The sequence below is a fragment of the Rutilus rutilus genome (genome assembly GCF_951802725.1).
Source record: "Rutilus rutilus genome assembly, chromosome: 8".
Taxonomy (NCBI): domain Eukaryota; kingdom Metazoa; phylum Chordata; class Actinopteri; order Cypriniformes; family Leuciscidae; genus Rutilus; species Rutilus rutilus.
In genome coordinates, this window is record NC_140222.1 from 31,620,967 (window position 1) to 31,636,460 (window position 15,494).

At 35.2% G+C, this 15,494-nt stretch overlaps 3 protein-coding genes across 4 annotated transcripts in view; 2 read left to right on the forward strand and 1 right to left on the reverse strand.

The window, feature by feature from the left end:
• The window catches only part of p3h2 (prolyl 3-hydroxylase 2), a 51,538-nt gene extending 48,683 nt beyond the window's left edge, over positions 1-2,855 (forward strand). The window contains exon 15 of the mRNA XM_084417815.1: positions 1,681-2,855. Within this exon, the coding sequence (XP_084273941.1) occupies positions 1,681-1,770 (90 nt within the window). The 3' untranslated portion in view covers positions 1,771-2,855. The remainder of the gene's footprint in view (positions 1-1,680) is intronic.
• LOC311296162 (coagulation factor XIII B chain-like) overlaps positions 1-15,494 on the reverse strand; it is a 409,206-nt gene that overhangs the window by 378,074 nt on the left and 15,638 nt on the right. The gene's annotated exons all lie outside the window — the stretch shown is intronic.
• Positions 8,247-13,576, forward strand: LOC311296217 (uncharacterized protein). 2 transcript variants are annotated; one of them, XM_084417895.1, is made up of 5 exons: positions 8,247-8,492; positions 9,434-9,778; positions 10,335-10,433; positions 11,604-11,750; positions 12,848-13,576. In XM_084417895.1, the coding sequence occupies exons 1-5, from the start codon at positions 8,450-8,452 to the stop codon at positions 13,006-13,008; spliced, it is 795 nt and encodes a 264-aa protein (XP_084274021.1). In that variant the 5' UTR covers positions 8,247-8,449; the 3' UTR covers positions 13,009-13,576. The 2 variants fall into 2 exon arrangements, with proteins under 2 accessions (XP_084274021.1, XP_084274020.1); XM_084417894.1 differs by having other exon boundaries at positions 8,278-8,492; positions 10,320-10,433.

Here is a 15,494-nt window from a genome sequence, read left to right on the forward strand (position 1 = left end):
TGTCACTTTTTACATAGCCATCCAATCACAGTGGAGGGGCGGGACAAATGCAACACAGACCAACCGTTGCATACTTGTACAATGATTGAACAACAATGGAGGAGAAGTTGATATTGCTGAAATTGCACTTTTATATTCACTAATTGTTGATAAAACAAACTACCGTATCTGCAAAATCAGATACTAGTAAAGGCCCTGATATAGGCTACTTCAAGCAAAATTGAAGAACGAACTGCTGTGACGTCATTTCAAACAAAACGTTTTTATTTTGTTAGTGAGAGGAACGCGCTCAGCACATATTTACATATTTATCTAAACGTCGCTCTCAGCAGTGTGGGAGATGTTCGATAACAGTATATTGCTGGTCACGTATTTCGAACTTCGTTTTACACCTAAACGAAGAACGAAAAAGAACTTTGCTGTGAATATATCAGGGCCTTAACACATTACTTCTGGATATATTCTGTATGTAATTTCAACTGGAAAAACGCTGCGCCTCCAAAGCGCTCTGATGCACACCGCAGCTAGGCCTTTTCAGAAGAGCGCCTGGCATTTTCAGCTGTCTAAAAACACTTTGGTGGACACGTTAATTTCATATTTTTATTAGGTATATGGCCAATTAGCCTCTATACACTCTATGCACGACCGCTGCTGACGTATTTCCGGTAGAATCTCAGCCAGCGTCTTTACTTCCGCATAGCGCGTTCTATGGCGAAGTGTACTAGCGGCAAAACTTTCATAAAATTAATTTTCGCCGAAACGGAGACAACGATTTTAGAAACCGATTCGCTAGTCGGATTTCGCATGATATGAGAGAATATTCACCCTCAAAGTTGTCGATGTAGCTCGAAATATATAATTTAAAGCCCTTCTCTTTCTTACTCTTAGGTGTGACAGCTAACTGCCTCACAATATTGTTAACATCGTTCACGTTAACCGCTGGAAGTTCTTGGAAACAGCGAGTGTAATTTACCATTATCTCCACCGAATGCAAAAAACGGCTTCCGACGCAGCACCGGATGTAACTGGGCGGGCTGAGACAAAACACGGAAGCGATCGTGCATAGAGCCTGTTGCATTTATACAATATACTCGAGCCAAACCTGATAAGGAAGTCCAGAAGATTCCACAGCGTTCTTTGACATGTCATTTATGTAGGCTAGTTGTCATTTATAGGCTGGGATGCTGATTGTGAATGAGCATCACCCTTTTTACGAATGATTAGAATTCATTAACATACACGCGCTTACAAAGTGTTTTTGAATCCGGAGGAGAGTTTTCGGGAAGGTCCATTTTACGCACAAATTACTCAGAATTTACTTGAGGTGTCCCACAAGGCTCTGTTTTTGGTCCTCTTCTATTTAATATTTATGTACTGTATAAATGTATGCATGTATGTTTGTTGGTATCTTGTTGCTATGTCTTTACATTATTATTTCTCTGACCTTGAGCTTGGAAAAGGCACTTTATAAAAAAACAAAAAAACAATAGAATAATTTAGTTTTATATCATATATATATTTCTTTTTTAATTTTTTATTTAAAACGTTAAATTATTGAATAATTGTTTCATAATGTTTAATTTAAAGGTTCAGAGTAAATTATGAAACCTTATCCAACATTAAAATGCTAAAGAAATATATGATATGCTAAAATATGATCCGTTTTAAATCAAATTGCAGGAGAGGCTTCAAGCAGATGAGGTGGTTCAAACCCTGGATAATCAGCACATGGATCACGGCCTGCATATAAACCCAAAAGACGAGTTATAGTCCATCAGCCAATGGAAGAGAAAGCACAGGGGTCATGTCAATACCTATTTATTTAATGATCAGAATGATTTTATTTTTTTACTGTGATATTTTGTTTTTATTTTGTTTCTGACTGTTTGTGAGAATGTTATTATTAATATAATTATTATTATTATTATATGTGTTTGCATATAAAACCTCAGTTCACGTTTGCATATTTAATAACTTTCTAGTTAACATGAATTCAAAAACGACTCGTTGCAGGTTATTCCATTTTATTTCCATTCTGGTATTGAACACACTTTTCATGATCCAATGTTTTTCTTAGTTTTTTCTTCTTCTTTCTTTCTTTCTGAAATGCATCATTATATTACAGAAGTAAAATGGGTTATGAATACCTTTTTATGTTGACTTTAAAAGATACAGGGAACATTTCATTTATATTAAGGAAACTATGGTTTGACTTTCATTTTATTGAAAGAAATGCATCATTCATCCCACCAAAGAATGAATTGACACTGTACAACAGCATACGTACATTAATAGCTGTTTTAGATTCATTTTATATTCAAGATCATTTAACTAGACATAATCCAAGTTACCTAACGTAACAGACTATGAAAAATAAGGATTTGCACAGTTATTTACTTACTGTACACTCTTCTGTGATATTAACATACAGTAGCTGTCAGTTTTTTAATAGTGCACTGTGATTTTTCACATTGTGACACCACAATGTTATTTATACTGTTTACAAATGAACTGACTCAAGCTATGATTTAGTTAGATCATAGATGGCTATGATAGCAAGCGTCAGCATTTTATATTAGGAACCTTTTTAATAAAAGATGCTATTTGTTCCTGTTTCAAGGAATTTGAACTTAAACGTGGCATATTAATTGTCCTTTCCTTTCAAATTCATTGACTCGTGTCACTCATCTCTCTGTGGATAGTTGAAATGTGCTTTGAACTCTTGTCAAATTTGAACAAGGACGATGGTCACTTTTTCTCACTGATATTTAATTACATGAGTATTTAAGTCTGCTTTTATGTATTGCACAATGATGTTTGCAATATGTATTTTAAATTAAAGACTGAAGTATACTTATTTGTGTCCTTGACTTGCATGCACTTAGTACAAATACATAGGACCTGTAGATAAAAAAAATGCCACCGTTGCATTTTCTGTTTCAGTTTGGCGTTCGCTTTGATTTTTAATCCCAATATTTTACTAGTTACCGATCTGTAATGTTCTATAATGCATTTGAACTAGAATCATTTGCATAAACAATTTCTTAAATTTTTAGTAGACCTCTTCTACAGGAAGACGGCATCAGAAGCTTTTAAAATTACACTTACTCATGTTATGTGCACGACCACACAGGAACCCATATCTTTGCCAGACTTTAAGAGCTTTAACCACCATGATAAACAGAAAGCTTCAGGTGTTCTCATTTAAAGGCTTGTTTAGTCTCAGGGCGAATTATTATTATGAACCCATTTGTTCCCAGCGTAAACATGGATCGGTTTTGCAGTGCAATCTTTCTTCGTTTAGTTATAGGTAAGTGAGATTTGTGCTATTTTAAAAGCATTTTTGGTGAGAAAATTGTTTGACAATCTATTGCAGAAAGTGAAATATTTTAAGAAATGACCAAAATATGACAAATGTGCTCCAATAGGCACTTATATTACATGTGCAAACTGACAACATTTCTTCCAAATTTCAAACACGTTTAGACTATTTATTTGCATAAAATGACAAAAAAGATGCCATGTGACAACTTACCCCAGTGGATTAGCTTGTGCATTTAAGTCGTCTTTAGATATTTTTTATTCAAAGTTATCCAACTAGTGCAAACTAATTTTAAAACCAAGAAACCATCATGTTCACAACGATCAAGATCAACAATATTCCGATCATATATCTTTATTGTTATTATTGTTTGTACTATATATTGTTTTTTGTTTGAAAATTATTGTTATCCTTTTCTTTCCCTAACTACAACAGGAGTTTTGATCAGTAATACTCTTCAAGAGGAACAACTGAATGTCCATTTGGAACCAAAGTACGTTCAAGTCTGTGAAGGAGAATCAGTCACAATCAACTGCACTTTTCAGCCCGGTGGAAAATACAAAGTGAAATGGTTCTATAACCTGACACGTGATTTAGACTGTAACTCTCCAACAGTCAGAACAAGTGAAAAGTGTCATATTAATACAGAAAATAATTACACTTTCTCAACGTTCATCATTAGTTCCATCAAGACCGATGACAGCGGATGGTACTTCTGCAAGGTTACGAGAGATATTCCTGATATCTTACAAAAATGCAGTGATGGAATACAAGTTGTGGTCGGTAAGTAGAAGGTTTCATCATGTTATAATGTAAAATTAAGATATTCTTCAGGTTCTGCACTTTTTGTTAATGTGAACTCCTTTGCACAGATGGTCAGATTTTGTCCATTGAAGCACAAGATGCTCTTTGGATGATTGTCAATAACGCGAAATCGAATAACTATCGAGACGAAAAGTCTCACCTCCGAGTCATCCTAATCTACATTTCTTTCCCCCTTCTCTCACCCCCTCTCTCTCATGCTCAGATCATCTGAATTCACCCAAGAAAATGTATAGTTTAATGTGAATGATTAACATCGAGTATTATACATATTTAGTATCATTTGAAATGTCTCATTGCGACTGGTACAAATGTCTCATTTCCAAATAAGTAAAACAGAAGGTAATAAGGTTTTTAAGAGTTTAACTGACACGCAAAGAAAGGTGGTCTCTAGACAAATGGTCTCATATCCCCAAAAGGTGTCAACTCTGAATGTAAATTTCCATTGTTAAAAGATGTTTCCTAGTGAAAGAGGTCCTGACTATATTATAGCCGCTTTCAGACCGGAGGAACCTTTTCACAGTTCCTAGAACTATTGGCTAAAGTACCCGGATGTCGGCGTGTTCGCACCGCAGGAACTAGGAACGATTTTAGTTCTAAGAACTCCATTTGTAGGAACTAATTTGGGTCCTACTTCAGAGTAGGGTCTAAACCAGCACTATAGGAACTATCCGTGATGTTAGTGTACGCTGATGACCGAACGCACGTGGAACACCAGCACCCGCCATTTTTAAAACAGCTAGAATGTAAACACACAGATTATAGCCTATATATTTACTCCATAAACTAAATATACAAACATGGAAAACAGTGATAGATGGGTCTCTAAACCTTTATGCTGAAGAGAAAATCCAACGCAACTTTGAGGGGACCAAGCCAAACATGATTGTTTATCTGCCCAGCTAGCAACACTGGACATCAACCACATAGGCTAATAACCTTTTTTTCATATACTGTCTACTTTCTATAACAGTTCTATCTAATAACATATTAAACAGTACTGTTAGACAGATCGCTAACTAATAAACACAGAGAATGCGAGCATTGTTTGCTCTGGCGTTCTCAGCGCCGCCAAAATAAAGGTCCGTCGCGCCGTCAAAATAAAAGTCACCGTGATTGCGTCACTCCCTTACTCCTCCTACCAGTTCCTATGGCCACTTGGCCAGTGCGAACGCAAACAGCAAAACCGAGTTTAGGGGAGATAGTTCTTAGAACTGTTTAGAAGTGGACAGTTCCTAGAACTAAGTTCCTAGAACTACTTGGTCGGAAAGCGGCTAATGAAATGCAGCAGGGGATTCGGGGCCTTTTCTGTATTTCAGATTAGCCTGTGAGGCTGAGAGTGAGACTCTCAGCTTCATGTATTTCTTAATGTTGGGTTGCATCCTTTCTCTTTATTCCAGAGCATTTGATGTTTTGTATCGATTATCTTTGAATTGATTATGAAATTGGCATGATACATTTACCTGACATAATAAATTGTTACATTTGATTATTCTAACTGACTTTGACATTATTTTCATTAAAGAGTAAAAAGGAATAGTCAAACATTCGCTCACAATTAATGATGCACAGATATCATTAAAACCTTTTAATTTATGGAGTCAGATGAAATAACGAGAGAATACATATTCAAATGTATTGCATTTAATCAAAAAATACTTTGCCTCGAGAAAAGGACAGTAACACGTAAAGACCTTCCGCGCTGGTCGGATGCCGGCTTTGGGCCGATCGAGCGCGAACTTACAGGTTTTTGTAGACTTGAAGACTTAATATAAAAATTGTGCAAATTGTTCTGCTGATAATATAATGTTTCATTAAAAATGCATAAGAATCTCAAATGAAATAGGCCTATATGAATAAAATTGCAAAATAGACACATTTTCAGCAGTGGTCTGTTGCATCACACCTCATTGATCTCTGTATAAAACTGTTATGTGAAAACTTTTTTTGTACAAACTATTTATTATGTTGCATTATAGCTTTTATCAGATCAGATGTTTTTGGGGAAAAGACAATGTGAACCAATATAATGACCAAATTTGCAATTTGACAACAATTGTAGTTAATAGTATTCTATCACTTTCCCTATAGCCATCAGCACTCATCAAGACATTTTAACCGCCCGAGTTCATAATCCTTCATTGTAATGAATGTAACGAGATTTACAGTTTCAACTTTCACTGTTGTTGTCTTTTCTCTACAGATGCCAACATCAGCCCTGAATATCCGAATCAGACGGACAATCAAACGCAAAATCCCACTACAGCAGATTTACCCACAAATTTATTTTGTAATACTCTTCAAGAGGAACGACTGAATGTCCATTTGGAACCAAAGTACATTCAAGTCTGTGAAGGAGAATCAGTCACAATCAACTGCACTTTTCAGCCCGGTGGAAAATACAAAGTGAAATTGTACTATAGCCCGACACCTGATATAGTATGTAACTCTGCAACAGACAAAATACGTGAAAAGTGGTTTATTAATACAGAAAATAATGACACTTGGACAACATTCAACATTAGTTCCATCAAGACCGATGACAGCGGATGGTACTTCTGTAAGGTTAAGAGAGATGTTCCTGTTCTCGAACAAAAATTCAGTGAGGGAATACAAGTTGTAGTAAACAGCACATGTAGGATCATGGCCTGCATATAAACCCAAAAGACAAGGTGGGATGAGAAATCAGAGAGTTTATGTCAATACCAAATTACTTAAAGTGCCCCATTATGTCACTTAACCCCCCAAAGCTTGAAAGATCAGTTGCATGATAAATGGAGTTATTGTCTCCCAAAAGAACCGATTCTGAACTGCCTGAAACGAGTTGTCAGGTTTGTAACAAATTTGCATAATGCATATGGTCCTCATTGAAGATCTAGAGCTGAAATTCAGATGTGGTAATGGCCATTTAGTTTCCAACACACACTGTAAGCGGCCGACCAATCACAACAGACTGAGCCATCTGACCAGTCAGAGCAGAGCAGGCTCCTGGAAACGAGACTCCTTTATCAAACAATATGTGAGAAAAGACGTGATGCTACAATGTATATTATGAAGAAAAGTGTTTTTTGACCATGTTAATCTATTGAAGGAAAACTTGAGTCTGCTTTTACAGTATGTAATACGTAATGATATTTGCAATGTGTTTTTTAAATTAAAGATGGAGATATACTTGTCTGTCCTTGCATTCTTTGTGGTAGATAATACAGTACAAACATGAAAAAATGTTTGATCTTTCTGTTTCAGTTTGACTTTAAACAGCATCACAGTTCTCAGCAAGTTGTGTGCTACTTAATGTATGAGATGTCAAAACTAAACTATTAAACGTACAGGATCCCAAAAACTATTTGGCAACTTGAGTCGCACTTAAAAAAACGTCTAAATGGCTTGCATTCGACATATTGAATCATAAATATTAGACAAAATATCAATTAGTGCAATTTATTAGAACTTAATATAGGATAAACACATTCCAAGTTAAAAATGTACCAAAAATATTTTTCCACAAAATATTTGACCAAAAAGAACTTCAAATATTCACAAAAAGAATGTCAGTTGATTAAAAGTCATTGGAAAAACGGCTCATACATTTTTTGAGAGAGGTTCATGCAGATGCTAATCTCTATCTAAACCAGTTAAATGCCCAAAAATGTGACTTAAAGATCCAAATATGTGTAAAAAAAACCATTATCTTTTAAGCGATGCCGTTTCTGCGTGTGAACAGAAGTGTCTCTGGTGTGTTCCTGGAGTCAGTCGTGTTTTTGTGGTGCTGTTTCTCATTTCATGTTCACGCGGCTGACCTGCTTTCATGCTTCTATACTCTTACGTGTTACATCAAAGTAACTCACATTTTTCACACACTTTTAGACCGGTAAGTGTAGGCCTACTACTTAAATGCTTTTGAAACCCATTATTATTCCAGTTGCAGATCTGATATGTTGTATATGCATTGTATATAATGCATTTGAAGTCCAAAATCCATTTGTAATAAACATTGTTGATTTGAATAATGTCAAGTAGACTCGAGCTTCTACAGGAAGACATCACAATGCTTTTCATAAGCTATCGATATTCATACATGACCACACAGGAACCCTTCTGCATAGTTCTGCCAGACTTCAGCTTTAACCACTAGTGAACGAGGAAGCTTTATGCATTCGCATTTAAAGACTCCACGTGCTGTGTTTGTAGAAGTTGGATCATTTCATTAGTCTTTTTTTTCTTTTCTTCCCCTGTATAGAATACTTTTGCATTTACTCTGAGGTGGGTTTATTATTCAAGGCCCACTCTGTGCCCAATTTAGGCATGGATCGACTACGCGCTAGAATCGTTCTTCTTTTAGTCACTGGTAAGTGGAATTTCTGCTATTTTAAAAGCCCACTTTGATTTGATCTACCACATAGAATTGGTCAAATATTATGGGTATAGTATAGTTTTTGACACTTCATAACCAACATATGACCACGGCTATAGTTGTCATAAAATCTTAATCTCAGCTACTATAAGATTTCGTGTCAAAGTCTGATTTTGCAAATGTCTTTTGTGCATTTGTTTGGTAGTTTGAAGAATCTAGTTCAAAAACCTCACCATTTGCATAATTTTGTCATTTATGCAGTTTATTGTTTACAATATTTGTTGGCAATGGTTTAATGTCTTTTACATTTTGCCGTTTCATGAATCGTTTTGTGCTTCGTAACAGTTTTATTGTTTAAATTTGGCAGAAAAGCTGTTATATAGCTTATAACATGGAATTTAATGGTAGATTCCCATTGTGACAACATGCCGCACTATGGAACAAAAAATGCATCTTATGTCCTGGACAATAAATTGCTTTTTAATTGCTTTTTAATTGCTTTTTTTTTGTAGACAAGACTTACTTAAGATCATATTTGACTAAAAAGCTGACTTTCAAAAATAATCCTATCCCCTTTAATAATCACTGTTGTAAAAAGGACAGTTAGCCCTGGTCTACTTTTTAGTATCTTCTGCTAAAATTGTGTTGATTAATTTGAATAATTTAAAATAATGTGTGTAAGTATGGGCAAACTACAGTACGTGTAAAAAAACGCACTGGTTGATTGACCCAGAGTAGCTTATCTGAGGTGTATAGAGTAATTAAAGCCATATTGTTATTAGATATTTTGCATTTAAAGGTGAGCCAACTAGTATCAACCAATGTTAAAAAACTAAACAAAAATTCATTTTCACAAGGTCAATGTTCCAATACTGTTTGTACTTAGCGGCAGACAATAACTTATTGTGTTTCTTTTCTTTCCCTATCTACAACAGGAGTTTTGATCAGTTATACTCTTCAAGAGGAACAACTGAATGTCCATTTGGAACCAAAGAACATTAAAGTCTGTGAAGGAGAATCAGTCACAATCAACTGCACTTTTCAGCCCGGTGGAAAGTATAAAGTGAAATTGTACTATAGCCCGACACTTGATTTAGGCTGTTACTCTCCAACACTCAGAACAAGTGAAAAGTGGCATATTAATAATGTAAATAATAACACTTCAACATTCAGCATTAGTTCCATCAAGACCAATGACAGCGGATGGTACTTCTGCAAGGTTACGAGAGATATTCCTGTTCTCTTACATAAATGCAGTGATGGAGTAAAAGTTGTGGTCGGTAAGTAGAAGGTTTCATCATGTTATAATGTAAAATTAAGATATTCTTCAGGTTCTGCATTATTTCAGGTCACTTAACAAATATGTAATTTTTTGAACTAGATCATGTGAACAACATGGTCAGATTTCATCCATTGAAGCACAAGATGCTCTTTGGATGATTGTCAATCACGCTGGAGAACATGATGATCAGGTTTTATATAAACGTAATGTGTTCATGCAGCTCGAGTGCTGCTGTCATTAAAGCAGAAGAGGACAAACCAAAGACTTAATAAGAAATTCATGCACATTTTTCACTTCAACTTTTCACTCAAATTGTTTGTGGGCAAATAAAGACAGTGTATACCAATATACCAATCGCCAAATATCCAATTTGACAACAACTATCACTTTCCTTTGCCGTAAGCTTCGCCAAGACATTTTAACCACCAGGGGCGAGTCTAGGATCTCAATTATTAGGGGGGCTCAGTCCCCAATGTCCTCTGCTTCTGATGCTGGCGCTGAATGTAACAAGAGATTTACAGTTTTAACAGCTTTCACAGTTGTTGCCTTTTCAGATGCCAACAGAAGCCGTGGAAATCTGCCGGACAATCAGACGGACAATCAAACACAAAGTCCCACTACAGAAGATAAACCAACAAATTGCACGACGAATGGTGAAGAATCTTTAATATTTTGCTTTTTACACTTTTAAATATTCTGCATTTAACACTTTGCATTTTAAATTAAGAAACGTAAACTATTTACATGTACATTTTGGTCAACTGCGTGAACTCCTCAAGTCACGAAGTAATGGATTTATTGAATATTAACTCCTAATTCTACTTTTACTACAATTCTTAAATATCAGAATTCTCAAATGCAAGTAGGAAATAAAGTGTACTATTCTTACAGAATGAATTACAGGCATTCAATTGACATTGGACAGTGGGGTCCAGAAGTCTGAGACCACAAGAGAAAATGCTTCAGTTTTGGTTGCTTCTAATCTAATACTGAATCTGAAATATTTCATAATCATTTTTTGTCATACAAATTTTTTTTTTTTTTATTAAATTTCTTTAAAATGCTAAACCTTATGTACATATTTAAATTACGTTTTGAATCTAAGATTTTCAATGTGCTTTCAGCCTTTTAGATCCCACTTGCACGTACTGTATGATATTACATTTTTGGAGTTTTGTAATTGAAATCATGGCGAAAAAAATACCTGCAAAGCAACTAATAGTTTGTAAAGCAGGTGCGTAAAGAGATTTTGAGGGGAAACTTGTTTGCAGTTGGAGGAAAAAACAATCATTTTTGATTCAATACAACTCAATCAGATTCATGAATGCATTCTTTATGAAAATGCATCTTAACACACTGTAAAAAGTGATCAATTGACTTAAATTAAAAAAAGTGAGGAAAACCGTTGCTTTAAATTGATTAAGTAAATAAACTTCATGTGCAATTGAAAAAAAGAAGTTCTGTGGAATTGTCAAGTTCACATAACTGAATTTTTTCAAGTTTATTTACTTTTACGGTTTTCCTCACTTTTTTTAAGTTAAGTCAACTGATCACTCACTGTAAAAAAATTCTAACCTCTCCAAGTCAAAATTTTCGAGTGACTGGTCACATCTAAATTTTTAAATGGGCCCAAGTGCAATTCTTGTTGCAATAGTCTGTTAACATTGGCTCAATGAGAAATAATACGTCAGACTAATTGAAAAATTTAGATATTTTTTTTTTACAGTGCTTTTAACAGTGTACTGTAACCATAGGAAGAGCCACACATTTGAAAGAATGACCTAATAATATACCTATTTTTTGTTTCTTTTTGTCTTTTACAGCTACAACAACCCCGCCACGGTCGCCAGATCCCACCATCCATATTCGTTGGTGGATTGATTGGTGGATATGGCTAGCGCTGGCAGTTGGATGCGTAGTACTAGTTGTGTCAATTGTTGTCATATACATCCTCACTCGCAAAACTACAGGTACATCTACAATGACTCAATGTTGCATTTAAATAAAATCTTTGATTTGCCAGATATTGTTTAATCTTAAACAAATTTATTTAAAAAATATAATGTTAACTGAACTTCGACCAAAGCTAAAGTTAAGATGCTTAAGTTTAACGGTGTCATCGATTGTCCGTCCCACATGTTGTGTATTGCTCAGTATGTAAGCATCATAATGCAATATGACAAAACATCACTATGATAACGAAGTTAGAACATTTTATATAACTTTACTTTTATACTCTCATGCCAAAAAAACCTGGTAGCTGTGCAGAATAATTGTTTAAAAATACAGTAAAAATATAACCGTATTTTCAGAACAACCTGTACATATTTCAATTTAAAACTGTAATTCACACACAAAAAAAAAATCTAAACCAGTAAATCCAACAGCCCTTTTCAGCTGAATTATTAATTTAACAACATAAGATGTACCATAAAGAAGAAAAAAAACATTATTATTAAAATGAATAACCATTAAATGTGAAGTTTCACAAAGGGAATTCTGGGAATGTCAGGTTACGGCTTTTTACTGTAAATTATAAGATGACAGTGTTTTTTATACTTCCAAAAACGGTACCTTTACAGTAAAATTATATGAAATGTAAGGTTAGATCTATTACAGTTTTCCCCATAATGGAACAATATATTTTTTACAGTGCATACACTACTTAAGCTTTGTGGTTATGAATGGTTACAGCCTGTAACAATAATTTTTTGCTATAAACTGAGGCACGAATCTAGATTACTTCTTGTTGTATTTAAAAACATGCCATGACAGAACTCTTAAACGTCGCACCGATTGATTGAGAAACCGAACCCTACTGAGAAACAACACCACATCTTCAGGAGTCTTTGTTCAAGGTCAGACGTTTCCCTGGTTGCAAACTGAGCGCTGAATGAGTGTGGGTGGCATGTGGTTAGTTAGTTAGCTCCAGTATATGACGAGTAAACTGCCTCTCATCATCTGTGGTTAACTCGAGCAGCAGAAGCATGCACAGCAAAACTTTCCTCCAGACCCTCAGCTTTGCACCGTTAACCATTTGATGTAACTCTACGTTATTTGTTTCTAGATCTCATATATGAGAACACCAAACCAGTGGAATCGGGCTGCTGGAGGCGAAATCGGAATCAGATGGAGATCTCCAACTTGGCTGCATCCAAAAAAACTGAAACCATTAAACCGCTGAGGAAGTATGACACTCTTTCAAGCAACAGAAACCGCAGGTCATGAGAATGAGAACTGTCCTCTGAAAACTATGGAAACCCATTTCCACCACATAAGAAGAAAAAACATCATGCTATGGTAAATCTTGATTATGGCATTAAAAGACAATTATCACATAAAAAGTCGACATTATGTTAAGTTGAAATGTCATAATTTCGAGTTAGTATGTCATAATTTTAACTTTTATGTCATAATTTCGACTTTTCATCTAATAGATTTGACTTACTGTGTCATATTTTTACTTTTTATGTCATAATGATTTGCAAAAAAAAAAAAAAAAAAAACTTATGTATAGCAGAAATGGGCTTTCATAAAAAAAACATTCAATGTTTTAAATACTGTAAGCACATATTTAATTATGTAATGTAGCATTTCTCAATAGATGGGAAGTTGTAAATATAATGCTGATTTTCTTTTATGTTTCTTGGTTGAATGACTCATAAATGTCTTTGTAAACTTTAAAGAATTCGTGAGAAAACCTAATTTTTGTTGAATGACTTTAGGTTGTATCATAGTGAAACATTCCGTGGACTGTGGTTGCGAATAAATGTGTAAAATAGAAAATCATTCACACATTTTTTTCCACTCTGAATTGCTCATTATTGGCTATTGTGACGGCACAACATCAGTCTATGTGACCCTGGATCACAAAACCGCACGGGTATATTTGTGGCAATAGCCAAAAATACATTGTATGGGTCTTTTCTTTTATGCCAAAAATCATTAGGATATTAAGTAAAGATCATGTTCCATGAAGCTATTTTGTAAATGTCCTACTGTAAATATATAAAACATTTATTTTCGTGAGTGGATGCAGCACAATCGCGAACATATTGACAACTTTAAAGGCGATTTTCTCAATGTTCCGATTTTTTTGCACCCTCAGATTTTCAAATAGTCATATCTCGGCCAGATATTGTACTATCCTAACAAACCATACATCAATAAAACATTTATTCAGCTTTCAGATGATGTATAAATCTCAATTTTAAAAAAATTGACCCTTGTGACTGGTTTTGTGATTTCAGAGCTCAAAGGATCGGTTGACTGTGATTAGATAACAAACCATATACTGTGATGGGCAAAAGAGGGAAGAATATGAGGAATCGAGCTGTTTCATACTCATGAATCATTCATTCTTATGAAGTCATTAAAGGAACTAAGAACTTTCTTTAAACGTCCGTTGTTGTCACATAACCTGTTCTAACAGAAGCCACAACACGAAATAAAATATACCAACCAGTCACTGCAAACTAGCCGTAATGAGGGCGACAAAGTTACCTCAGATATTGCCAATGAATTAAATTAAATGAAATAAGAACGTTCAAACTGTGAACTAGTGTATTTCATGACTGTTAGTATAAAATTGGACAACAGGATGAAGTCAAATGATCAAATTTGATTTGTGCGCTAGATGGTTGTAGTGCACTTGCAGGGAGAGCCCCGCCCACACAATCTTCTGATTGGCTGTAATTAATGATTGATTATGTCGTGTTTCGAAGCCTTGTCTCGTCCAAGGGGGTAATCTTTCAGAAAAAACCGAAGCTTCCCCGGGCGCCGCCATTGATTAGCCGACCCTCACCTGCTGTTAGCATCCCATTGACTCCCATTCATTTTGGCGTCACTTTGACAGCGAATAACTTTACATCTGAGGCATTTAAAGACTCCATTTGTCCATTATTTATTTCTAAAGAAACACAAAAATGTATAAAAGGCTCCATTACCTTGTATCTTACGTTATGGCCCCGTAGAAGCAGTTTTTGTAAAAATAGGCTAACGATTGCGTCATAACCACGCGACTCTCTGTCGCACAGTAGAGAGATTACCGTATGGACAGGAGGAGAAGCTCGCGGGCAATCGGGGGGGCGTGGAGGCAAAATGACAAAATAATTAATCAGAATACTTAGCAAAAGTTTCTCCTGCTCCTAGCTCATGGACAGCTCATACTCACACTCTCCATCTCTGCGAGTTTCGGAAGGGAATGATTCAGATTTCTCTTGGCACAGCTACTAGAAGACAGACAGGTTGCTCACGTCACATCTACGTCGTCAAGCTCAGTTTGAGTCTGCGCAGTACGCTCAGCCATCAGGAAGTGAGTGCTTCTAATTGACTTTACTTTTCTCCGTTGAATCCAATGGATTGTCCATTTCTTTTTCGGTCTCATCTGGTGCGGTCTGATGTGGACAGACAAATTGTCGCTAAGACTTTTTAAAAATTATTTTAAATCAATATTGTTATTCAGCAAGGACGCATTCAGTTGATCAAAAGAGACAACATATTTCTATTTCAAGTAATTACTGTTCTTTTTTGAAGGCTTGAGTAATGATGCTGAAAATTTAGTTACTTTAAATTGTAATATTATTACACAATATTACTGTTTTTACTGTATTTTGATCTTAATATGCAGCCTTGGTGAGCATACTCTTAAAGGGATAGTTCACTCAAAAATTTTAATTCTGTTATGAAGCGACACAAATACATTTTGTGTGCAA

Coding starts and splice junctions, on each gene's coding strand:
- LOC311296217 (XM_084417894.1), top strand. CDS start 8,450: ATGGATCGACTACGCGCTAGAATCGTTCTTCTTTTAGTCACTG. Junction 10,434..11,603: donor AACAAATTGCACGACGAATG/GTGAAGAATCTT, acceptor TGTCTTTTACAG/CTACAACAACCCCGCCACGG. Junction 11,751..12,847: donor CCTCACTCGCAAAACTACAG/GTACATCTACAA, acceptor ATTTGTTTCTAG/ATCTCATATATGAGAACACC.